Here is a 27,288-nt window from a genome sequence, read left to right on the forward strand (position 1 = left end):
TAGACCCCACATTTTTGGGATATAGCGTATGTATGCGTGAATTTCAAGATCATTTGGTGCTACCATGTAAACAAAGATATATAAGAATAGGAAGGGTTTCTACTTCTAAAATGTCTCTAAGTTTTGTGTTCATTATGAATCTTTAGCTATCTAAAATCTTCTCGGGTGAACCAGGTATAGCATCTCCCATTGCCTACATAAAATGAATATATTTATAAATGTTTTCTTCCTCTTTTTTAATTATTTGTTCTATGAATTTTTACATAATATCAGCGAGTTTTTTTTTGTACTTACTGGTACATAGATTTCAGGCTATATTCTAAATCAAAGATAAACTAAACCAGATTTTACTAAATGCTTATGTGTATATTTCACACATGTAGTTTAAGAGCTATAGAGAGAAATTTTGCATTTTAATGGAAAACCATACCTTATTTTTAGCACACCCTCCAGGATTGTCAGATTTTGGCTCAGTTCATTGTTTATGAGCTAGTCTGCCCCTCTTTGTAAATTGCAGGTTACTGATGGATATTCAAACTCTGTCTTGTCTGGTAGATTATTAATTGATTTCTTCCTCCTCTATGGAAAAACAGTTTTGGTACTTATCTGCAAATTGTACTGGAACCTGTTATCTTGCACAAATTGTCAACGTTTTTCAAATTTTCAGTTCTTCTAGTTTCCTACAATGTCTAGCTACCAACACTCCAAACTTACTTTTCCAATTTTTCTCATTCCTGCCTCCTCCCACCATCACCGAGAACTAAAACCTGACTGCTAAGATCCCTATCCAGACTCTAGGTTGCCTTTCTCCCACGATCCTAAAACAGTTGCCCTTCACCACCTATCAATGTATGGTTCATCTGGTTTTGAAACACCAGTAAGAATCTCGAGACACCCAGGAGGTTTATGATCTCCTCTGCGTTGTTGGGTGATGAATGATATTCATTTGTCTTGAACAAAAGCCGGGGGAGGGGGGGCTGACAGTGGTGAACTTTACTTGAGCCTTGTGTTCTTGGAAAGCAGAGATGGTTAAGAAATCCCCCCCCCCTTGTGTTCTGGGAACAGCTAATCACAAAGGACCACTCCTCTCTTGCATATTCTGAGAGAAGACCCTCTCTATCCTTTCTCATAACTCCCCTAAGACCTGGGATGACTCTCTCATTTACCTGCTTCTATGAAAGTCCAGGCCCCCTTCCTTTTCTTTGAGATGTTCTTCTTTAATGAACGTTCTCCCTGTGCAATAGCCTGAATAAAATAATCTGTTTAATTGTCTGATACATTTTACCTTTGACTGAGAAAAAAACAACAACAAACAATTCACAGGCAGTATCACTAATGTTGTACATAGGGTCTCTATGAGTTGGAACCGACTTGATGGCACCTAACAACAATAACAACAACATCACTAATGCAGCATTTTCTCTATACTGGAAGTTTTAAAGATTTTACAGATACAAAGCGAATGAGTTCTGGGGAATTTTATTGGCAAACCTGACTCAGAGCCAGTTCTAAGTAGTTTTCAGGGTTTTGAATAAGGCGTATGAAAGAGGGGATTCAAGCTGTTTGAGAACCCATTGGGAACAACTTGGAAGCCAAAGAGAGACTGTGAAAGATGTTTCAAGTTGAAAGAGAAAGAAAGAGAATACAAAAAGACATTAAAAACCCAGTAGGTAAGGCTAAAAAGTCACTTGGGGATTACGAAGTGTTTGAAAACTGTCCTAAGTTCCAAAGTGATAGTTTTAGAACATTGAAAGAAAGCCTGGCAAAATGCCTCTCATCTTACAATTGCCAAATAACCTTTCGTAAACTGTAATTATGGAGACTGCAAGAATGTGCTTAAAATGCTGTGCAAAGACTTAAGGTATTCTCTATAATGGTTGCTAGAACAGGAAATATATTAGTAATTGAGTTTTTTTAACTGCTCTTTTATAATAACAATTTTTAAATTCAGTAGCATCGACCTGAAAAGGAGATGAATAGTTTAAAATGAAAGTGATAAAGAATAGGTAATATTATCGTAAAACGCTGGTGTTAGCAATAAGTACAAGAATAGGCTGCCTAGGGAATGTGATTTAAACAGGGGAGGCCTCATTTAGAAATATTAATGATATGGACACCCAAGTCAGTCTTCCAGTTCTCAGGTACACGCCACCTCTTCCTTATTAGTTATGTGAGCCAGGTAAGTTATTTAAACTCTCTATGCCAGAATGCTTCTTAGAAGTGAGGATGGCAAAACTTTGTCTCATATACTTGGACATGTTATCAGGACAGACCATTCCCTGGAGAAGGACATTAGAGGGTCAGCGAAAAAGAGGAAGATTCTCAATGAGATGAACTGACACAGTGGTTGCAACAGTGGGCTCAAACATAACAAAGATTGTGAGATGGCATACGACTCAGCAGCATTTACTTCTGTTGTCCATAGGGTCACTGTCAGAACTGACTTGAGAGCACCTAACAACAACGTGCCACAGATTCTTCATATAGAAAATAGGACTAACAATAATTCCTATAGCATGGATCTGTTTAGTTGAATAATAATAAAATATTATCAATTAATAAAATGTATTGAACTCTTACATGGCAGGCACTGTGTTAAGTGCTTCACATGTATTATTTAATATTTGCAGCAACCATATGAGGATAGAAACTAGTATGAAGCCTATTTTCAGTTAAAGAAAACAAGGCACAGAGAGTTTAACTGACTTGTTCAGTCACATAGCTAGCATTTGGTAGAGCCTTGATTTGAAGTCATGCTTATCCTTGAAATTTAACTTTCATAGCTTTATTCCTTTGAGTCTTCTAAGTTTTATTCCCTTTATAAATGACAGTTTCCCCCAAAGACAACCATTACCACCTTATAGCTTGACAGGGATAATGAACGTTATTCCAAAAGTTTAAAAAAATAATATAAATGCGCTAGAAGTAAGAAAATTTTCCTAAGAGACGGGAAAAAAAAAAAAGATAAAATAGGCCGATCATCAGTTTATTGCCTCCCAGCTCCAAATCCACTTGTCATTGCCTGCTCTGTGATAACGGATTAAAAACCAAAACCAAACCCCTTGCCATCAAGTCAATTTTGACTCATAGTGACCCCACAGGACAGGGTAGAACTGCCCCACAGGGTTTCCAAGGAAGAGCTGATGGATTCAAACTGCTGACCTTCTGGTTAGCAGATAAGCTTTTAACCACTGGGCCACCAGGGCTCTGATAATGGATTGGGGTCCTGTAAATACTTCTTCTTTAGCATGATATTGAGCTTGGTCACTAGAAGGCACTGGAGGGACATTGGAGGAAAAATGGGTTTCTCATCCTTGTCCAGTGTGCTCCCGGAGAACAGATTTCCAGCAAGTTCTACCGGAGCTTCATCTCTGCAACTTTGCTATCCAGTGAGACACAGTTAAGCCCTCTCCAACAATGTCTGGGTCTCAGCCCTAGGCTGAGTGACCCTCTTCCTTGGACACTATATCAGGCCTAGGGGTGGTGGATGCTCCTTGAATCTGCTATTTCTAGGTTCTTTAGAGTTCTCTTTACTTCTTACTAGCCAACTTTCTACAATGCTCATACATTACATCTAAAATTAGAGAAAAAAAATGAACTGAAAAATACAATTAATTAAAAACAACCCATCTTGACTCTAGCTTTTCTTCAGTTACCATTCTTTCTCTTCCTACTATATCCCGTTTCTTGGAAAAATGTTGGCTTCTCAAGGTAGGTGTCCTACAGACATCTCCTTCTCATCATATCCTAAAATCTGACCTTATTTCCTAACTCTAAACCACCTTCTTCTCTTGTATCTCCTTTTTCAATGATAGTTACTTTCTTTGACATAGTTATCTGTGCTAGAAACCTGATAGTCATCCATGTCTCCACCTCTAATCAAGGCACAAAATCCTGTAAAATTCTACCTCCCTAACCTTTTCCAAATTAGTTACTTCCTTTCTAGGATCTCTTTATCTTCAAAACAATGATAGTTACTATTTAATGAATGTTTACTATGTGCTTGTTATTGTGCGATAATTAACCCACACAACTCAAAGAGGCAGGTATCATTACACCCATTTTACAGATGAGAAAACTGAGACTTAGGAGCTTAAGGAATTTACCTATATATCAACAATTAAAATAAGAAAAAAAACAGTTGCAGTCAAGTTGATTCCAACCCACAGCAATCCCATCTGTGTCAGAGTAGAACTGTGCTGCATAGGATTTTCAGTGGCTGCAATCTTTCAGAAGTAAATTGCCAGGCCTTTCTTCCAAGGCACCTTTGGGTGGATTCAAACTGCCAACCTTTCAATTAGTTGTTGTTGTCAGGTGCCGTCAAGTTGGTTCCAACTCATAGCGACCCTATGTACAACAGAACAAAACACTGCCCAGTCCTGCGCAATTTTCACAATTGTTGTTATGCTTGAGCCCGTTGTTGCAGCCACCGTATCAATCCATCTCGCTAAGGGTCTTCTTCTTTTTTGATGACCCTCTTTTTACCAAACATAATGTCCTTCTCCGGGGACTGATCCCTCCTAATAACATGTTCAAAGTATGTGAGATATGGTCTCACCATTCTTGTTTCTAAGCAGCATTCTGGTGATACTTCTTCCAGGACAGATTTGTTCATTCTTTTGGAAGTCCATGGTATATTCAACCTTCTTCACCAATACCATAATTCAAAGTCGCCAATTCTTCACTCTTCCCTAGTCATCCTCCAGTTTGCGCATGTACATGAGGTGACTGAAAATATCATAGCTTTGGTCAGGCACAACTTAGTCTTCAAGGAAACATCTTTGCTTTTTAACAGTTTAAAGAGAGCTTTTGCAGCAAATTTCCCCAATGTAATGCGTCATTTGATTTCTTGACTGCTGCTTCCGTAGGTGTTGATTGTGGATCCAAGTAAAATGAAATCCTTGACAACTTTGATCTTTCCTCCATTTATCATGATATTGCTTATTGGTCCAATTGTGAGGATTTTTGTTTTCTTTATGCTGAGGTGCAATCTATACTGAGAGCTGTAGTCTTTGATCTTCATTAGTAAGTGCTTCAAATCCTCTACCCTTTCAGCAAGCAAGGTTATGTCATGTGCATGATGCAGGTTGTTAATGAGTCTTCCTCCAATCTTGATGCCACATTCTTCTTCATATAGTCCAACTTCTTGGATTAGTTGCTCAGCATACAGATTGAATAAGTATGAGGAAAAGATACAACCCTGATGCACACCTTTCCTGTCCTTAAACCACACAGTATCCCTTGTTCTGTTCAAACGACTGCCTCGATCTCTGTACAGGTTCTTCATGAGCACAATTAATTGTTCTGGAATTCCCATTTTTCACAGTATTATCCATAATTTGTTATGGTCCATGCAGTTGAATTCCTTTGCATAGTGAATAAAACATAGGTAAACATCTTTCAATTAGTAGTCAAGCATTTAACCATTTGTGCCACTGAAAGACTTCTTAAAAACAACTAGAAGAAGCCAAAGTTAAGAATCAGCTAGTTGATTGCAAACACCAAGTTCGTACTATTATATATAATATGCTGCCTTCAATCTAGCTCCATTATGATGTATCCACCACACAGTTTCCAGAAAGCTTTCTAAAAAAACAAATCTGGTCATGACACTTTTCCATTTGAAACATTTCAATGGGAATTATGTTTTTGGGTAGGATTTAATAAACAGTTAACAGTTCATTATTTCTACTACAACAGATAGAGGGAAAAAAGCATGCAAGCTTTTTTTTAAAAAAAAAAAAAAAAGATGAAATTAACTAAAATTCCAGACACGGTAGAGCCCTTCTAGATAAGCTGAGACTGAAATATTTTCTTCCCTCTGGGGATTTAATATGTCTTGGCCTTGCTGAAAAAGTGGCTTGCCATAGGCAGGGATATTCTTCTAGGGGAAAGTAAAATCAGCAGAGCTTTTGATGGCTATATAGGTTAGTGTGATGTATCAGAATTTAGAAAAGTTCCAGTGAACATTTGCTGAATGCTGGGGTGGTGTAGAAGACTGTGGGCTAGATTGAAAATGCAGAATAAAGTTTCCTGCAGTCTCGTAGTGCTTAGAAGACAATATCCCACTAAAGTTAGAGGTCTAAAACAAATAGACGTTTGAAGTCAGAAGGAGGCTCATTCTCACTAAAGTTGCATCCCAGCATTGACACTGATCAATTCCTAATTGGACCAAGGTTATCAGCCGCTCACCCTCTCTGCCAAACTAAGGAAAGCTTGAACTGTCTCTGGGAGAAAATAACATTAATTTTAGTATCCACAGATATTTTACACACAATTTCTGTCATAAAATTTTAAAAAATACAAGATTTGCAAAGAAGCAGCAAAATGTGACCAATAACAAAGAGGAAAATACAGACATTAGAAGCAGACTCAAGGGTCATCTAGACAGCAGTATTAGCAAACCAGGACCTTAAAACTACTTATATAAATATGTTAAATAAGAGAGAAAAGCTGGACAAAACAGATGAAAAGATGGGGAATTTCAACTGATGATTAGAATGTATATAAAATAGATTCAAATGGTATTCTAGAATTGAAAAAAAATAAAAATTTGAAATTAGAAGCTCATTAGATGGGTTTAAGAGCAGACTGGTAGAAGACAGGATTAGTGAACTGGAAAACAAGTCAATATAAAATATCCAAACTGAAGTTCAGAGAAGGGGGTGGAAAAAGAAAAGAAAAACCTATGAAACATTTGTGACATCATCAGTCTAACATATGTATAATGAGAATCCCAGACGGAGAAGAAATAGAAAAAAAAATATTTGAAAATATGTTGTTGTTGTTCTTGTGGGTGTCATTGAGTCAATTTTGACTCATAGCAACCCCATGTGACACAGTAGAAAAGCCCCATAGGGTTTTCTTGTTTGTAATCTTTACAGAAGTAGATTTTCAGGTCTTTAAAGAAAGATGCATTCAAGAGTTCTTCTGAACCCCAAACACTATAAATACATAGACAACCATATTTAGACTTATCATAGTAAAGCTGTTAAAAACCAAAATAAAGTTAAAAGTCTTAAAAGCAGCCATAAAAAAGATATTACATTCAAAAAAGCATCAATAATATTAGAAGATGAATTTAAATAGGAATTTTGGAAGTAAAGAAATAAGGGGACATTATCTTTAAAAATGCTGAAAGAAAAAAATATTGCCATCTAGAGGTTTATTCCCAGTGGAAATATCCTTCCAAAATCAAAATGAAATAAGTATACTTTTTTAGACACATAAAAGCTGAGAAAATTATTCACCAGCAAACATACATTATAAGAAATACTGCAAGAAGTTCTTCTTACTTAAGGAAAATTGTCCCAGATGTAAGCCTAGTATCAAAAAGTAATAAAGAGCCTAAGAAAGAGTATTGTAATCTCTAGAGTAATCATTAAAATAACAATACAAAGAGATATAAAAACTGAAGAACTAATAGAGATGACAAAATAGAATGATTCAGATTAGTTGGTTAAAGTGTTTCAATAGCTCCACATTTCTGATAAATGCCAAAACTTTTAGCATAGTACACAAGGTACTTCATGATCTGACCTCCATCTACCTATTTAGCGTTAATTCTCATCATGCCTTTTCTAGAACTCAGCTATTTGAAACTACAAATAGTTCCCATAGCAAACCATGTTATTCATACAAACTTACATTTACATATGCTGCTCCTTTGCCAGAAATATTATTCCATTCTTTTCTTACTTTGATAATATCAGTTTGACTTTAAATATACAGCTCAGGTTCAATCTAGTTTCCCTGAAAAACCAACTCTGAATCTCCATATGCTCCCACAATATCCAGAGCTAACCTCCATCACATCATAGCCCTTGTTGTAAAACACGATTATTTGTTTCCTTATTTGCTGATTTCCCCAACTAGACTTCAAGATCTTTGAAGGCTGGGCATCTGCATGTTCCCTCTATGTCTTTGGCATCCACCACAGGGGCAGCACAGAGAAGACATTCAACAGCTACCTTAGGAAAGGCTGAATACATAAATGGGCAAACATTATTTCACTATTTTCTAGTCAGACTCTGATGTTATACAGAGTATGTTACAATCCCCTCCCATCCTCCAGACCTTTATTTCCAAATGGCATACCAGTACTTCAAACTCAATACATTGCAAACCCAAGTCATTATATTCTACCTCCACTCATGTGTGTCTAACTCAGTCAACATTTCACCATCTGAAGTCACCCATTGCAGCCTACTCGGAATCACTTTGACTTCCGCCCCTTCTTCATCTGCCGTGCCTTTCTTCACACTCTTTCCCCAACCTTGATTCTCTTTGCTCCTTTGAACTCCATCTCATCTTTTCAGTCCCAGCTCAGATGTGACCCTTATTCTGCGAATTCTTTCCTAAACCCCAGCCAAATTAATTTGACTTCTTCCTTGGTACTTTCACAGAACCTCATCAGTGGTGTCATATGTCATGAATTCTGTTGTCATCAATGATTTACATCTGTCTCTTTCACACATTGATGAGATTTTTAATAGAAGGAAATATTTTCACTGGCAAAAGAGGCAGGTCGGTGAAAATATAAAGAAAAGACAAAGGAATAAAAGCATAAGAAAGAAATAGAAAAGCAAAAGAAAGGAAAATCCTTTTGAAAAATTGTGGGAAAATTACAGGAAATTTTAATATGAAGAAATACAGGGGAAAAATTACCTTTAAAACTGTATTAGTCTTTTAGTATTTTAAGTACTGCTGTTTAGCAAGCCATCCCCACATCCCTCCACACACACATTCTCCATAAGGAGAACTTGCGTGGATTCCTCCTGTGGTAAAATGTAAAAGACTTCTCAAAGGAGCAGGGGCTGTCACAGCTGAAGAGAGTTGTTAGCTGCCCTCACTGTTTACCTGTCTCTTCCCAGTCCTTTGTTCTCCAGCTTCTGCATACTCCCTAACACCTATTTAACTCACCTCAATTCTGACTTCTTGCTCTGTCTTAGTTTCCTTCTGTATGCATGTCCTATGTCTGAATTATCTTTACAACTTTGTCTTGGCTCTCTGGATGTTTGCTTACTGTCTACACCCTGCCGTCAGATTCTCCTCTGTCTGAGGCTCACAAGGACAAAACAGGTACTCTCCATACTCATTCTTAGAGATGAATCATCCTGGTGAAAAACAATACAATGATAGACTGAAAGCCTGATCTGATGTTCTAAGGGCTATTTAGGGCCCTAAAGTTTATGACTTCGCATTTTTAAAAGATATGAGCAGAAACCATGGGTGACCTTCACAAGAGTAAGCAAATGATAATACATTTAGAAAATAGAGCCTCTGAGGGAAGGTAAAGGAAGCTGATAATAATTAGATTGGAAACTATGAGGATGAGGCATGACAACTGTACCTTGCTTATAAGTGGAACTTCAAAAAAAAAAAATGTTGACCAGCTGTTCTCCTATCCCATAGGGGACCTAGCAATGAGAAGAAGGCTTAAACCTCTGCAACTGTGGACGTAAGGAAATATCTCCCGATTGCAAAAGGTTTTTGTTTCTCAAGGATGAGATGGAACCCCTTCTCAGAGGATTTGAAAAGTTTAGAAACCATAGATCTCAGATGGCACAAGCGTAGTTCTGATCTTTCGGATGTTACAAGTTGAAAACTTGCACTATTCATTAATTATTTGAAATGAGTTTCCCTGCAGCGTCCATATGCTTTCTGCAGGCTTCACTGAGGATCAGGTTGTGCTGCCTGGTGCTCCCATAGGGCCCCTCTGTGCAGGTTGGATTTTTGTCCAGAAATTATTCTCCAAATTCTTAGAAACTCAGAATTCTTTAATAGTTTGAAAAAAAAAAATCTCTTTTGCAATCTTCTTTCCAAATCTTCAGAGATAATTCCCTTGTATTTTCTAAGCTTTCTTGTCCTGTCTCATATTAGCCTAGCACTGCAGCTGGAAGCCTCCAAGACAATGCACTTTGAGTAGCCTCTATTTATAGTATTTCACATGAAAAGAACAAAACCAGATTGTCAGAGATTCTGTTCTGAAGAAGTATTATGATGTTTTTTCTCTGATACCAGTTTTGAAAATTAAGGTTATTTGGGGGAGGGGTTCTCATCCATGGCTGATTCATGATATATTCTCATGGCCTTCTGACTTCAGAACAGCTACAAAATAAAAATATTCCTTCATGTATTCCAGCCTGTTGGCTGTCCTTTCTGAAAGCACATATCAGCAGCTGAGCTATAAATCTTAACAGCCATGCCACACTTCAGTTCACTGCACCCTACAAGGCAAGCACGTGTTACTTTCATGTTATTCTACTTGATTTTTTAAATTGGTTGAGTTTCATGGGGAGAGAGAATGAAGGTACATGATGGCTAAAGTCTTACTTTCAGAAAGTGGTGGAAGCTCTGAAATTTGGGGACATTCCTCTTCCGGCTCCTCCTGAAAGTACTTCTCAGGATCTAGAAGAAAATCAGGCTTATTCACTTCAGGCAGCTCTTTCAGGGCTCCGATCGTTAATGACCTAAATGCACCTTCACAGCAGCAGGTTTTAGGTGAGGACAGGAGAAAAATACAGTATCATTAATTCCTCAGAAGAAAGTAGCACATTTCCTAGCAAAGTTAACTTTCTAAAATTTAATCTTCCTGTTACTCAGCTGGTACAGCTGCAATGATCAGCAAACCCTATAAACACAGCTGTTCAAGATAAACCCATGGTCTTTTTTATTCAAAGAAACCAAGAGGAACTCAAAGCTTCCCAATCATTTATTTTTTATTTTGTTTTCTTTTGCTATTTTCACTGGAATATGACTATGCTGCAGTTTTGGAAAGCTCCAGTTTCTCTTTTATCTGCAAGAAAATTGTATCCTTTGTGAAATGCAATCTATTTTTTTAATGTTTAACAGAACACGTAACTTTTTGAATTTGCAGGTACTTTTTAATTTTACTAAAATGTAAACCGGAGATGTGTTATCATTGAATTTATTATGCACACAGTGAGATGATGGGAAGCTATTTTAATTATGTCCTTAAAAGCAAAGTCTTGGAAAAAATGAAAAAGTTTTCCTTTTGCTTCATGAGATAAACGCATAATGGGATAGAAATTTATAAAAGCTTCATTTGAGATGTGATTTTATGTTTGTTTGATTGTTAGCTCTGTGAAAGTAGGCATTATGTTTTTGGCAGCCTCAGTACCTAGGAAAAGGAAATGAATACATATTCAGCATCTGCTGTGGAATAGTCACCTGCTGTGTGAATGGTGGCACAGTGGTTAAGAGCCTGGCTGCTAACCAAAAGATCAGCCGTTCAAATCCACCAGCTGCTCCTTGAAAACCCTACGGGGCAGTTGTACTCTATCCCATAGGGTGACTATGAGTTGGAATCGACTCGAAAGCAGCGGGTTTGGGTTTTTGGTATGTCAGTTGTTCCCAAACTTTAGATTTCAGAATCACCTGGAGGGCTTGTTAAAACCTGTGTTCTGATTTATTAGGGTGGGGTGGGGTCCCATCATTGATATGTCTAACAAGTTCCAGGTGATGCTGAGGCTGCTAGGACAGGGACCACACTTTGAAAACGATGTGCTATGTCAGTCAAAAAAGAAGTCTTCACAATCTGTAAGGTATCATTATGCCCATCTGACAGATGAAGAAACTAAGGCTCAGAATGCTTTAGTAAATTGCCAGAGTTTACACAGCTGGTAAATGGCAGAATATGGACTTAAACACAAGTATGTTTTAGTCCAAAGGCTGTGCTCCAAGGTAAGCTTAATTTGAGCTTAAAACAGTAATGATAATATTATAATAAAATTGTATTGAATTTCTACAATATGCCAGGCACTGTTCAAAGTATCTTACATATAATATCTCATGTAAGCCTGACAAAAACCCTATAAAGTAGATTAGTGTATAAATGTCTATTGGATGTTAGCAAATAATTATGCACCTTTTGACAGCAAAGTTTCATCAGAAATTCTAAAATCAACATATCTGCCATGTGGGAGTACCGCTCCTCCGAGGACATAAGTTGAAAAAAGATTTGCAGTAAGTGAAATATTCTATTATATGATGGAGCTTTGAGAATGATTCTCACCTACTTTTCTAAATAATATGCTTCAATATGATAGCAATTCCTTTGTTTCAATGACTTTTTTCATAATTCTTTTCTGGTCAGACAAAAACTAGATTAAGACATTGTTCTGTGTGGCTTTGGACTTTCTGAAAGCAAAAAATAGTTTTATTTCATCCTTGTTTCCTAAATACTTAGGGGAAAGAATTAACATTCTGCCACCAACTGTATATTGGGAATATAATAGGTGCTTTACATGCTTTCTGGTTTAGACCTTCCACTTCTGCCCTGGCAGCCAGAACCTCACTTTCCTCTCTTGTAAAATGGAGATCACATGACCTCACCTTCAGGTTTAAAAAACAGGATCATTCCTGGCAGATAAAACAGCTATTTGTCTTAATCACACTAATTTATATAATAATAGCTTTATAAGAATACATCGGTAATGATTACTTACTGGATGTTTTTTGTATAATTTCACCATCGTAAAGTTGATGTGTTTTTTTCTTGTGGCAATTTCTTGCTTTATATTTCATACCTAAATTTATATCTTCTGATGCTCTGACACTGGAAGAAAATAATTTATGATGGAATAAAATATCAACCACAAAGGATGAACAGACACTTTCTAGCTATAAGTACATGTCTGACTTTGACAAAAAAATTTCTCTTCCTCTGGACCTAAATAGTGACATTTTTTACACTAACCAAGACATATCTTTGAATAAAATGCTTGCTAGCCAGATATTGATATAAAAGGATGAGACTCGGAAAGGCTAAAAGAGCTAGAGAGGCTAAGAGGCTGCTTTAGCAACAAAGACCTTGTCCCCATTAACAACTGGAAGGTGAGAGAACAAACTATACAAAGGAAAATTTCACAGAAATGCATACACACTATTCTTTCCCTGTGTGTAAATTACACGGGTTAGGTAATTACCCATACGTTATTGGTATGTGTCTTAGTTATCTAGTGCTGCTGTAACAGAAACACCACAAGTAGATGATTTTAACAAAGAGAAATTTATTTTCTCACAGTCTCGTAGGCTGGAAGTCCAAATTCAGGGTGTCAGCTCCAGGGGAAGTCTTTCTCTCTCTGTTGGCGCTGGAGGAATGACCTTGTCATTAATCTTCCCCTGGCCTAGGAGCTTCTCCACGGAGGAACTCCAGGTCCAAAGGATGTGCTCTGTTCCCGGTGCTTCTTTCTTGGTGGTATGAGGTCCCCCTCTCTCTGCTCACTTCCCTTTCCTTTTATCTCTTATAAGATAAAAGGTGGTCCAGGCCACACCCCAGGAAAACTCCCTTTACATTGGATCAGGAATATGACCTTAGTAAGGGTGTTACAATCCCACCCTAATCCTCTTTAACATAAAATTATAATCACAAAATGGAGGACAACCGCCCAATACTGGGAATCATAGCCTAACCAAGTTGACACATTTGGGGGAGACACAATTTAATCCATGACAGTGTCAAAAGCCTATTTATCCAAAATTAGTCTTGGGTCTTCATTTATAGTATCTAACATGCAAACAAGTTCAGTTTTTTTGAAGCTTGTCATATAAATCTATAAGAAAACTTTAGATTAGCTTGAATCCACAGAAAGAGATTTTGTCAATAAAACATGGGAAGTAAAATCATTAGCTGCATATGATTCCACAAACCAGAAAATCATCTTAAATACATTCGACGTTCACTGTCACAGACTTTATCCTTAACAGCTGCAAACTGCATCACCAAAAATCATTATCAGTCTCTCGGGAACACCAGGCAAGAAAACCTGCCCATCTTTAGTAAAATCACGGCGTGCCATGAGGATCTTGATCTTGTCCTACCCTCTCACTTCTACCTCCCTTCTTTGCATTCCCTAACCCTTCATTGTTACCAGTCCCCCAACCCCTAACTTTTATCCCCACCTCTGCTAAGTACTTAGTAGCTATAAGACCTTGAGATGTTTCCTAAACTCTCACCCTCAGTTTCCTTCTCTACAAATTGGGATTTTTGTTGTGGTTTTAAAAGAGGTAACATGGATGAAAGTTCAGTGAAGTGCATAATAAATAACAGTATTCAATCAATGTTAACTTTCCACTTCCTTCTCCTCCACTCTATTTTAACTGAATCTAAAATATCAGTAAAAAAAAAATCTAAAATATCAATACAAGTGAAATTATCTATGCATATCTCTTATTTTATTTTATTTATTTATTCATTTTTTATATTTAAATAAACTTTAAAATTTTAGAATAGTTTTATATTTACAGAAAAGTTGTAAAGATAGTACGTCAAGTTCTCATATACCCTTCACATAATTTTCCTCATTACTAACAACTTACATCATCATTTGTAACAACTAAAAAATGAATATTGTTACCATATTGGTATATTACTATTAACTAAACTCCATTTTTTATTTGGATTTCACTAGTTTTTTTCCTAATGTCCTTTTTCTGTACCAGAAGCCGATCCAGGATACTACATTACATTTGGTTGTCATGTCTCCTTAGCCTTCTCTGGTCTGTGAAAGTTTCTTAGACTTCCTTTGTTTCACAAGGTTAAAATCTTGACAGTTTTAAGGAATATGATATTTTAAAGAGTGTCTCACAATTTGGTTTGCCTGATGTTTTTCTTATGGTTAGATTAGGGTTATGGGTTGTTGGGAGGGAGACAACAAAAATAAAGTGCCATTTTCATCTCATCATATCAAGCGTACATCACATACTACCAACACTTTTTGATAACATGCTGATGATGTTAACCTTGATCACTAGGCTGAGGTAGTGTTTGCCAAGTTCTCCTTTGTAAAGTTAAATTTTCCCCTCCTGTCAATACTTTACTCTAGAAGCAAGTTACCAAATGCAGCCAACACTTAAGGAGACTGAGGAGTTAATCTCCACCTCCTTGAGAGAGGTTGTATTTACATAAATTATTTGGAATTATGATTTTTTTTTGAAAGCTTTGCCATCCAAAAGATTTAGGACAGGTGGACAGTTTTTCCCCACATCATTCTGGAATGGCCCCCTCACAATATGCCTTCTTCCTTGTATAAGACATATTATTTAGTCACTCGGGCTTTGGAGACAAGGATGATGGGGTCCTTAGAAAGTCATTTTAAGAAAGTAAGGGAGTCTGTAACCATAAGATATTAGTGGTAGGAACTCAAAGGGCAGAGTGTGGTGTGGTCAGGCCTTGCAGCTTTTGGTTTAAGAAAACCTTTTCCTTTTTTTTTTCCCCCTCAAAAAAGTATTGTTGATATAAACAGGTCAAAAGATTGAGGGAGGCCTAGAAGCAGGGAGGTTCTTTTCACTGATTAACACCATATCCTGATTTGTCAAGAAAGACTCTGAACTCTGCTTCATTGGGCCCTATTTGAGGATACCCTTCCCTACTTTTGGACTATTTGCTTTCTGGCACTCTCATCAAATGGGATTTAAATCAAGTATCTTTTGTATAAGACAAATATTTGTCCCATCCCCACTGAAGAATTTTAGTCATGTAGGGAGAGAAGCAAATAGAGGATAAAAGAACATCTTCTGAGAACACAATAAATTGCACCCCTTAGATGGTTGCCTAGGAAATGTGGCTCCAAGATGAATAACACTCCAAGACAAAGGGAAGCTCTATGCACAACTAGACTTGACAATCAACCTCACATCAAAAGGCCAACCTATTGCTTCTTTCTATAGATGTCTGTCCCTTGGAGGAGTAGTGATATTAAAATGTAGAGATAACTGGAAAGAGGTAGAGATTCCAAAGAGAAGTGATTTAAAAAAAAAACAAAACCCATTGCCATCAAGTCAATTCTGACTTACAGTGACCCTATAGGACAGTTTCCAAGGCTGTGATCTTTACAAGCAGACTGACGCACCTTTCTCCCATGGAGCAGCTGGTGCGTTTGAACCACCAACATTATGGTTAGCAGTCAAGCGCTTAACCACTGCATCACCAGGGCTCCAAAGAAGTGATAGAGGAGGATAAAAAAGAAGCCTATAACGAAGGACTGAAATGGCAATTAAAAATATTTGCAAGGACGTCCTACATAGTAATGCAGGAAATAGGCCTGCTATGGGCTCTTGCAGCCTCATGTCAATTGCGTGAGAGGGAAAAGCCCTTAGTCTCCCCTCCCTAGGCTCTGACAGAAAAGGGAAGACCACAGACTGTGATAACCTTGTGCCTCTAGTCCCCTCCTAGACATAAAAGGAAAGTGAAAGTGCCTCGCATGGAGTCTTAGACATAGAAGATCCTCAACAAATACTTGGTAACTTGATCAGAAACCTATTACTTTTCAATATTTTCACACGACACTTGCTTATTGGGCAGGCAGCAGAGAGTAGTAGAAACTTGTACTGACTCTGGAGTCAGAGTTTGGATTCTTGCTAGTTAGTTGACCTGGGCAAGTCACTTAACATTTCTCTGCTTCAGTTTCCTTAGTCATGAAGTGGGGATGGTAATACTAGCTATCTCCTAGGGCTGTAATGAGAATTAAATGAGTTAATAAAGTCCTTAGAATAGTTCATAAAATATGGTAAGAGCTCAGTAAGTGTTGGCTACTATCACTTTAAGTAAGAAAAAGATACCACTTTTCACTCAAAACAAGGAGTTTCAACATCCTACTACAGCAAGTTCTAATACTCCTGGGAACTAGGAGTTACTTTTTGGTAAGACAAAAAGTAAGAAGTTGTGGAACTCCCAAACATAATAATTTGCCCCATTGATACTTTTAAGACTTAAATTTTATGACTTAAAAATTGAGTAGACTTTCATATGTTTTCATTTTGTCATACTTGGACATAGGATAGTTGTTGGCACAGATTGTTGGTGAAAGTAGATTGTCAATCCTCTAAGTGTTTTACATCATATAAGGCCAAATTTAAAATGAGATTTTAATGTTTTGTGGATTTTTTTTCTCATAGCTATCCATCAATTTTATAATTTAATTTCTCACATAAAATCAATTGGCAAAATAATTAGGTAATCAATGGCATATAAATAATGTTAAATATCAGTTCCTTCCTAACAGTAGTATGAAATTGATAACATCATAATGATTTCACATATCTAAGAAGCATTGGAGCTATTAACTTAGAATTGCCTTTAGCCTCAAATAAATTTACTTGGAAACAGAAATTTCTTTTTCATTTCTCATTTGATACCTTTATTCTGTTTTCTAATAATTAACCCTTTCCCCCATAATTATTTTTTTAATGGTAGCCTAAAGGAAATGTGTCAAATAATAGAAAGGATAGTAGACTTGCAGTTTGTTACTCTATAATAAGGAAGATCAATGAGTGAGAGTTTTACAAATGAATAGATTTTGACTTAACATTCAGCTATCCTATAATAAAGACTGTGAGGATGGCACAGGACCAGGGAGTGTTTTGTTCTGTTGTACATAGGGTTGCTTTGAATTGGAATCACCTCGGCAGCACCTAACAACAAACAATAATAAAGCTTGGTTCAGTAACAAAGAAGGTTATCTGTAAGAGCAAGTGAAGTACCACTGAGGAGTATTCAAGAGGAGGCTGGGATGCATTTTTCTTAAGAATGCTGTAGGGAGGAGGTAAGGCCAAGATGGCAGAGTAGTCAGATGCTTCCTGTGGTCCCTCTTACAAAAAAGACACCAAAAAAACAAGTGAATGGATTATATAGGACAATCTAGGAGTCCTGAACATCAAAGGCAAAGTTGAGGAATCGTACTGAGCGAGCAATGGTTCAGAAGCAGTGATGAGTTCCCAGACCTGATCTGGTGGGAACCAGCACCCTGCAGGCCAAACTGGCTGCGGTGCATTGCGAGGCAAGCAGTGGCGCTTGGGATGCACTTTCCACATCAGGAGAGACTGAGTGGCAGACAGTCTACTCAAGCCTCCAGCACCAGTGAAAAGCAGCGCTCAAGCAGCAAAAGATAAGTACATGTGTTTAACCTACCACACGGATCAAAAACCACTCTCTTTGGGAAGAACCTCTCTCCCACTTACTTTCCCCCTCCCCACTCTACACCAGGTCTCGGGCCAGCTTCAGTGACTTCTGCATCCCCAAAGCTGGAAGTAGGATGCGTCATGCACCCTGAGTCATTCTCCCAGCCTTGGAGAGGGAACAAATTAACAAACAGGAAAAAATAATCTGCCAGCTCCCCTAAGCCAGGAACTCAGGAGGCATAGCTCCTTTGCCTAGGCACAGGCACAAGGGGTCCACGGAATTTGAATGCCTTTCACCCCTGCATAGACCTGTATGGGCCAATTTAAATAGCGTAGGCCCTCATTAGCACCATACAACAGGATATATACCTGAAGCCTAACTTCAACTGTATAAGCTATATGGTGGAGTGGTAGGTTCGTGACATTTGACACCGCTCTGTCCATTAAGCAGGGTCCTCAGCTACCCACATCAAGGGCCTGATGACTGGTGGCTCCACCCAAGCCACCTAGCCTCCCACAACAGGGGTCCAAGAATAATTGGTGCCTCCCAGTCCTTAAAGTCAATGGTATTGGGTGGTCATAATCCAGCTGCAAAACCTACCCACCTACACACTCTAGAGAACAGGGACACGCTTTCTTTCCAGACACTTAGGGGCCAGCCATCAGCCCCCTGCCTTGCTAAGCACGTGACCCCCTATGACAGCCAGATACCTGTGCTTACTCCGATCACCCTTGCCCATCTAGGACTGTAGGTGAGAGCCTGCACCACACACTTGGTGACCAACTACCTGGACACCTGAGCTGAATCTATACAAGAAAAGTAAATGGACTCCTGGGTTCATATACCTAGTAACAGATCTAACCACCTGGTGACAGGGCATTAGAGCTTCAAAGGCACAGTAATCAAACTAGCTCACATGAGCAGCCTATTTTGGCATATCAAAACAAAACAAAAAAGAAGTTAGGACACAGAAGGCAAACATAAAATAAATAAATATAATAACTTATCTTATTGATGGCTCAGAGACAACAGTCGATATCAAATCACGTAAAAAGGCAGATAATGATGGCTTCAGCAAGCTCCCAAAACAAAGAATCAAGAAATCTTCTGGAGGAACAGAACTTCTTGGAATTACCAGAGAGAGAATACAAGATTAATATACAGAACTCTTCAAGAGATGAGGAAGGAGATCAGGCAAAATGCAAAACAAGCCAAGAAACACACTGACAAAGCAATACAGGAACTTAAGAAGATTATAGAAGAGCATAATGACAAATTTAACAGGCTGCAAGAATCAATAGAGAGACAAGTAACAGAAATCGAGAAGATTAACAATAAAATTTTAGAATTAGACACCTCAACAGAAAGTCATAAGAGCAGAATTGAGGCAACGGAAGTCAGAATTAGTGAGATGGAAGATAAAGCACTTGACACCAACTTATTTGAGGAAAACTCAGATAAGAGAATTTAAGAAAATGAAGAAACCCTAAGAATTATGTGGGACTCTATCAAGAAGAAAAACCTATGAGTGATTGGAATACCAGAATGGGGGTGGGGGATAGCAGAAAATACAGAGAAAATTGTTAAAGATTTGTTAGCAGAAAACTTCCCTGATATTGTGAAAGATGAGAAGATATATATCCAACATATTCATCAAACCCCCCACAAGGTAGATACAAAAAGAAAGTCACCAAGACATATTATAATCAAATTCGCCAAAACCAAAGATGAAGAGAGAATTTTAAGAGTGGCTAGGGATAAATGAAAGGTCATCTACAAAGGAGAGACAATAAAACTAAGATTGAACTACTCAGCAGAAACCATGCAGGCAAGAAGGCAATGGCATGACATATATAAAGCCTTGAAGGGAAAAAAACTGCCAGCCAAGAATTATATATCCAGCAATGATAGTGAAATTAGGACACTTCCAGATAAACAAAAGTTTTGAGAATTTGCAAAAACAAAACAAAAATTACAAGAAATACTAAAGGGAGTCCCTGATTAGAAAACCAATAACATCAGATAACAACACAAGAACAGAAAATAGGACAGTGTAAACAGGTATAAACCCAGATAGGAAACTCACAAAAATAAACCAAAGCTAAAACACTGAAAATAGGGAAACAGAGACGTCAATAAGTAAAAGATGACAACATTAAAACAAAACAGAGGGATTAACATATGTAGTCATAGATGTTTCATATGGAGGAGATATAAAGAAATAAAAGACTGGCTTAAACTTAGAAAAATAGGAGTAAATATTAAGGTAATCACAAAGGAAACTAACAATCTTACAAGTAAAAAAAAAAAACTAGAAAAACATAAAGACTCAGCAAATACAAAATCAACAACAATGAAAAAGATGAACAGAAAATACATAAAGAAAAATGTCTCAGCACAGAAAATTAAGTGGAACAAAGAAACTGTCAACAACACACACACAAAAAAGATGTCAAAACGACAGCACTAAACTGATATCTAACAATAATTATGCTGTACATAAATGGACTAAATGCACCAGTAAAGAGGAAGAGAGTGGCAGAATGGATTTCAAAAAAACACGATCTGTCAGTACGCTGCCTACAAGAGACACACCTTAGACTTAAAGCACAAACAAACTAAAACTTAAAGGATGGAAAAAATATATCAAGCAAATAACACTCAAAAAAGAGCATAAGCGGCAATATTAATCTCTGAGAAGACAGAATTTAAAGTAAAAGCCACCACAAAGGATAAAGAAGGACACTATATAAGGATAAAAAGGTCAATACACCAGGAGAACATAACCATAATAAATATTTACGCACTCAACAACAGAGCTCCAAAGTACATAAAAAAAACTCTGACAGCATTGAAAAGAGAGATAGACACCTCCACAATAATAGTAGGGGACTTCAACACACCAATTTCAGTGAAGGACAGAACATCCAGAAAGAAGCTCAATAAAAACATGGAAGATCTAAATGCCACAATCAACTAAATTGATCTCATGGACATATACTAAACACTCCACGCAACAGCAGCCAACGATACTTTCTTTTCCAATGAACATGGAACATTCTCCAGAATAGACCACATATTAGGCCATAAAGCAAGCCTTAACAGAATCCAAATCATTGAAATATTACAAAGTATCTTTTCTGACCATAAAGCCATAAAAGTAGAAATCAATAACAGAAAAAGCAAGGAAAAAAAAATGAAACACATAAAAACTGAACAACAACTTGCTCAGAAACTACTGGGTTATAGAAGAAATTAAGGACAGAATAAAGAAATTCACAGAATCAAATGAGAATGAAAACACATCCTACCAGAACCTTTGGGACACAGAATTAAAGGAAATAGAAAATAGAAAAACAATTGAAAGAGTCAACAAGACCAAAAGCTGGTTCTTTGAAAAGATCAAAAAAATCAACAACTAAACTGACTAAAGAAAAACAGGATAGGAGGCAAATAACCTGAATAAAAAATGAGATGGGCAGTATCACAAGAGACCCAACTGAAATTAAAAGAATCATAACAGAATACTTTGAAAAACTGTACTCCAACAAATTTGAAAACCTAGAGGAAATGGAAATTTCTAGAAACACACTACCTACCTAAACTAACACAAACAGAGGTAGAACAACTAAATAAACCCATAACAAAAGAAGAGATTGAAAAGGTGATTAAGAAAACTCCCAACGAAAAAAAGCCCAGGCCCTGACAGTTTCACTGGAGAATTCTACAAAACTTTCTGAGAAAAGTTAACACCACTACTACTAAAGGTATTTCAGAGCATAGAAAGGTTGGAATGCTCCCAAACTCATTCTATGAGGCCAGTATAACTCTGGTACCAAAATCAGGAAAAGACACCACAAAAAAAGAAAATTACAGATCAATATCCCTCATGAACATTGATGCAACAATCCTCAACAAAATTCTAGCCAATAGAATTCAACAACATATCAAAAAAATAATTCACCATGATCAAGTGGGATTTATACCAGGCATGGAGGGATGGTTCAACATTACAAAAACAATTAATGTAATCCATCACATAAATAAAACAAAAGACAAACACCAAATGGTCTTATCGACTGATGCAGAAAAGGCATTTGACAAAGTCCAACACCCATTCATGATAAAAACTCTCAACAAAATAGGAATAGAAGGGAAATTCTTCAACATAATTAAGGGCATTTATACAAAGCCAACAGGCAACAGCATCCTAAATGGAGAGAGTCTGAAAGCTTTCCCCTTGAGAACAGGAAAGAGACAAAGATGTCCTTTATCACCACTCTTATTCAACATTGTGCTGGAGGTCCTAGCCAGAGCAATTAGGCTAGAAAATGAAACCAAGGACATCCAAATTGGTAAGGAAGAAGTCAAAGTATCCCTATTTGCAGATAATATGATCTTATACGTAGAAAACCCCAAAGAATCCACAAGAAAACTACTGGAACTAATAGAAGATTTCAGCAAAGTATCAGGATACAAGATAAACATACAAAAATCAGTTGGATTCCTCTATACCATCAAAGGGAACTTCAAAGAGGAAATCACCAAATCACTGCCATTTACAGTAGCCCCCAAGAAGATAAAATACTTAGGAATAAATCTAACCAGAGATGTAAAAGACCTATACAAAGAAAACTACAAGACACTACTGCAAGAAACCAAAAGAGACATATGTAAGTGGAATAAACATAGCTTGCTCATGGATATGAAGACTCAACACTGTGAAAATGTCTTCTACCCAAAGCGATCTACAGATACAATGCAATCCTGATCCAAATTCCAACAGGATTTTTTAATGAGATGGAGAAAGAAATCACCAACTTCATACGGATGGGAAAGGCTCCAGATAATTAAAGCATTACTGAAGAAGAAGAAGCAATTGGGAGGCCTCACACTACCTGATTTTAGAAACTATTATACCACCATGCTAGTCAAAACAGCCTAGTACTAGTAAAACAACAAATACATAAACCAATGGAACAGAATTGAGCATCCAGATGTAAATTCATCCGTCTATGAGTAGCTGACATTTAACAAAGGCCCAAAGTCCGTTAAATGGGGAAAAGACAGTCTCTTTAACAAATGGTGCTGGCATAACTGGATATCCATCTGCAAAAAAATGAAACAATACCCATATTTCACACCATGCCCAGAAACTAACTCAAAATGGATCAAAGACCTAAGTATAAAATCTAAAGCGATAAAGGTCATGGAAGAAAAAATAAGGACAATGCTAGAAGTCCTAACATACTGGACAAACAGAATACAAAACATTACTAACAATGCATAAACACCAGAAGAGAAACTAGGTAACTGGGAGCTCCTAAAAATCAAACACTTATGCTCATCAAAAGACTTCACCAAAAAGTCAAAAGATAACCTACTGGCTGGGAAAAATTTTTTGACTACGACAAATCCGATCAGTGTCTAATCTCTAAAATCTACAAGATACTGCAAAATCTCAACAACAAAAAGACAAATAACAAAATTTTAAAAAGGGCAAAGCATATGAATAGGCACTTCACCAAAGAAGACATTCAGGCGGCTAACAGACACATGAGAAAACGCTCACGATCATTAGCCCTTAGAGAAATGTAAATCAAAACTACAATGAGATACCATCTCACCCCAACAAGGCTAGCATTAATCCAAAAAACACAAAATAACAGATGTTGGAGAGGTTGTGGAGAGACTGGAACACTTATACACTGTTGGTGGGAATGCAAAATGGTACAACCACTTTGGAAATCGATTTGGCACTTCCTTAAAAAGCTAGAAATAGAAGTACCATACGATCCAGCAATCCCACTCCTTGGAATATATCCTAGAGAAATAACAGCCGTCACACGAATACAGATATGCACACCCATGTTCACTGTAGCACTTGTTCACAATGGCAAAAAGATGCAAACAATCTAGGCGCCCATCAATGGACGAATGGATAAATAAATTATGGTATATTCACACAATGGAATACTATGCAACAATGAAGAACAACAATGAATCCACGTAATGTCTCATAACATGGATGAATCTGGAAGGCATTATGTTGAGTGAAATTAGTCAGTCCCAAAAGGTCAAATATTGTATGAGACCACTGTTATAAGAACTCAAGAAAAGCTTTAAACACAGAAGAAAACATTGTTTAATGGTTACGAGGGTGCAGAGGGAGGGAGAGGGATATTCACTAACTAGATAGTAGATAAGAATTTGCTTGGGTGAAGAGAAGGACAACACACTACAGGGGAAGTCAGCACAACTGGACTAAACCAAAAGCTAAGAAGCTTCCTAAATACAAGCAAGCACTGTGAGGGACAAAGTAGCAGGGTTGAAGGTCTGGGGACCATGGTTTCAGGGGACATCTAGGTCAATTGGCATAATAAAATTTATTAAGAAAATGTTCTGCATCCCATTTGGGTGAGTGGCATCTGGGGTCTTAAAAGCTAGTGAGCAGCCATCTAAGATGCATCAATTGGTCCCAACCCACCTGGAGCAAAGGAGAATGGAGAACACCAAAGACACAAGGAAAGTATTAGCCCAAGAGACAGGAAGGGCCACATAAATCAGAGACTCCATCAGCCTGAGACAAGAAGAACTAGATGGTGCCCAGCTACCAACAATGACTGCCCTGACAGGGAACACAACAGAGTCCCTGATGGAGCAGGAGAAAAGTGGGGTGCAGAACTCAAATTCTAGTAAAAAGATCAGACTTAATGGTCTGACTGAGAGTGGAGGAACCGCAGAAGACATGGCCCCTGGACTCTGTTAGCCCAGAAATGAAACCATTCCCAAAGCCAACTCTTAAGACAAAGACTAAACTGGACTATAAGACATAAAATGATACTCGTGAAGAGAGTGCTTCTTAGCTCAAGCAGATACATGAGACTAAATGGGCAGCTCCTGTCCGGAGGTGAGATGAGAAGGCTAGAGGGGATGGAAGCTGGTTGAATGGACAAGGGAAATCCTGGATGGAGGGGAAGAGTGTGCTGTCACATTTTAGGGGGAGCAACTAGGGTCACATAACAATGTATGTATAAATTTTTGTTGAGAAACTGACTTGAACTGTTTACTTTCACTTAATGCACAATAAAAAAAAAAAAAGAATGCAGGAATTTATTCTAGTAGACCTTTAATACCTCTCAGGTTCATTGTCATTATACAGCTCACTGGGAAATACTAAGGTTAACAAACGTGAAAAAATGTTCACTTTCACAGATAATTTAAAAATCCAATTTAAATCAATGATGAGTCCCATGGCAATGATCTTAAGACAACTATAACATCCAGTGTTTGCTGAGAGGCAGGAAACAGCTGTTTTCATGTTCCATTGGTAGGAGTGTCTTCTGGTCCTAATTTCAGGACAGCAATTTAAAAGCACAGGACTCAAAGTCCTTTAAAACTTTTGGCTTAGCGATTACATTTCAAAGAATTTATTCTAATGATGAATTCAGTCAGGTACTCTGACACATGTCTATAAAGATATTTAAACAAATCTTTTCCCCATTAAAATTTGCAAATAGTCTAAGTGTTTGAAAAGAAAAGAATGATTAAAGAGCCATACAATGAATTCCTAGGCAGCCACAACAAATGTTGATGTCTGTGGACACTCATATTAATTAGTATGGAAATGTGCTTGATGTATATTTGTTTAATTAAGAGAAAGGCTATACACTGTGTAAGCCCACATTTTCATAAAATTTATGTTTGTATATTTGTAAGTATGCCCAGAACAAGGCCTGGAGAGTGAAATGCCTAAATGTCAGCAACAACAGTTTTGCTATAGATGATTTCTTTTCATACTTTTCTTCTTTCTTTTTTTGTACTTGGGAATTTTCCCATAATGAATATGTATTATTTTTGTAATAAAGAAGTATTCTAAGATTATATTGTCTAAATTATTAGTCTCATCTATAATTTTTCTACATTAGGATAATTATTTGAGTTCAGAAACAAAACATTGCTATAAAGAAAAATGAATGTTCACGGTGGTTTTTATTCCTTATTTTATCCTTTCATTTTTTTTGTCATTTCTTTTTCTAATGGTAGTATGATTCTTTTCAGATTCTAAAGAAGGGATAAATACATTTTTCTGTATCAATTGTTAACTTAACATTAGGATTTCCTGTTAATATCTTAAATTCTACATTTATCTTCATTTCCCCAGGACTTAAAATGAAGATAACTTTTTACCACCTACCTACTTCTCACATATAATAGTATAAAATACCTTAAGCACGATGGAAACCTGGTGTTATATATAAGCCACAAGATAATATTTACCAAGATTTTTATCCTGAAAAAAAAATCTTAAGAGTTAAAATAAGAACATATTTTTAAATCAGTTACGTTGTTCCCGTGTTCTGTTTCTTCCACTTTCCATTGTTTTTTTCTGTTTTTCTATTTTTTCTACTGGATTTTCCCCTTCTATCTAAACATACCCTGCCTGCATCACATACACCAGATGTGCCTTTTCCCTTTTAGTCTTTCTAAATTCTTTCACTTATTTATTTATTTATTTTACTTTTTTTTTTTTCATATGGAAAAGCAGTAGTGTGATTTTGTCCTTGAGTTGACTAATCTGATTAGGTAAAGGGACACATTTTTCAGAACCATAGTTTCTTTTCTTTTTTTAATTGCATTTTTGGTGAAACTACATACACAGCAAAACATACACCCATTTAACTATTTCTACGTGTATAATTCAGTGACATTGGTTGTATGCTTCATGTTGAGTCATCATTCTCGCTATCTCTACTCAAATTGTTTCACCCCCAGTAACTTAGGCTCACTGTCCCCTAAACTTTTCATCCATACTTTTACGTACTATTGTCAATTTTATCTCACATAGATAATTCCTTAAAAGAGCTCAATTCTCAAGGTAAACATATTTTACTAATTGAGCTAAACTGTTGTTTGGTTTAAAGATGACTTCAAAAGATAATTTTGGTTCAAGGTTTAAAGATTATTTCAAGACAATAGATTCAAGAGTTCCTCTAGACTCAATGGGTCTGGTAAGACTGGATAGCATAAAAATTTGAAATTCCGTTTTCCTCCTTTTGACAGAACCATATTTTCTTAAACGGAAAATTATCTATAATCTCAGTATTAGATGGAAGCCACAGAGGACATTTTACAGCTAATAGCTTTATTGAGCTTGTATGTTTTCCACATAGAATTGCTGGACATGTTCCTGGGAGAAGTGACAGATGTACCTGACAAGCTGATTCAGTTAGTTCAAGAATCCTTTTTTTTTTTTTTAATATTTTATGGTACTTCAGGTGAAGGCTTACAGAACAAATAGTTTCTCATGAAACAGTAGTACACATGTTGTTTTATGACATTGGTTAACAACCCCACAACATATT

General features: G+C 37.0%; 1 protein-coding gene across 1 annotated transcript in view; it reads right to left on the bottom strand.

The window, feature by feature from the left end:
* WDR49 (WD repeat domain 49) overlaps positions 1–27,288 on the bottom strand; it is a 194,173-nt gene that overhangs the window by 20,527 nt on the left and 146,358 nt on the right. Inside the window, exons 15-16 of the mRNA XM_023737952.1 lie at positions 12,471–12,580; positions 10,336–10,482 (exon numbers count right to left, since the gene is read on the bottom strand). Coding sequence (XP_023593720.1) covers positions 10,336–10,482; positions 12,471–12,580 — 257 coding nt within the window. The remainder of the gene's footprint in view (positions 1–10,335; positions 10,483–12,470; positions 12,581–27,288) is intronic.

This window comes from Trichechus manatus, unplaced genomic scaffold (assembly GCF_000243295.1).
Source record: "Trichechus manatus latirostris isolate Lorelei unplaced genomic scaffold, TriManLat1.0 scaffold00110, whole genome shotgun sequence".
Lineage (NCBI taxonomy): Eukaryota > Metazoa > Chordata > Mammalia > Sirenia > Trichechidae > Trichechus > Trichechus manatus.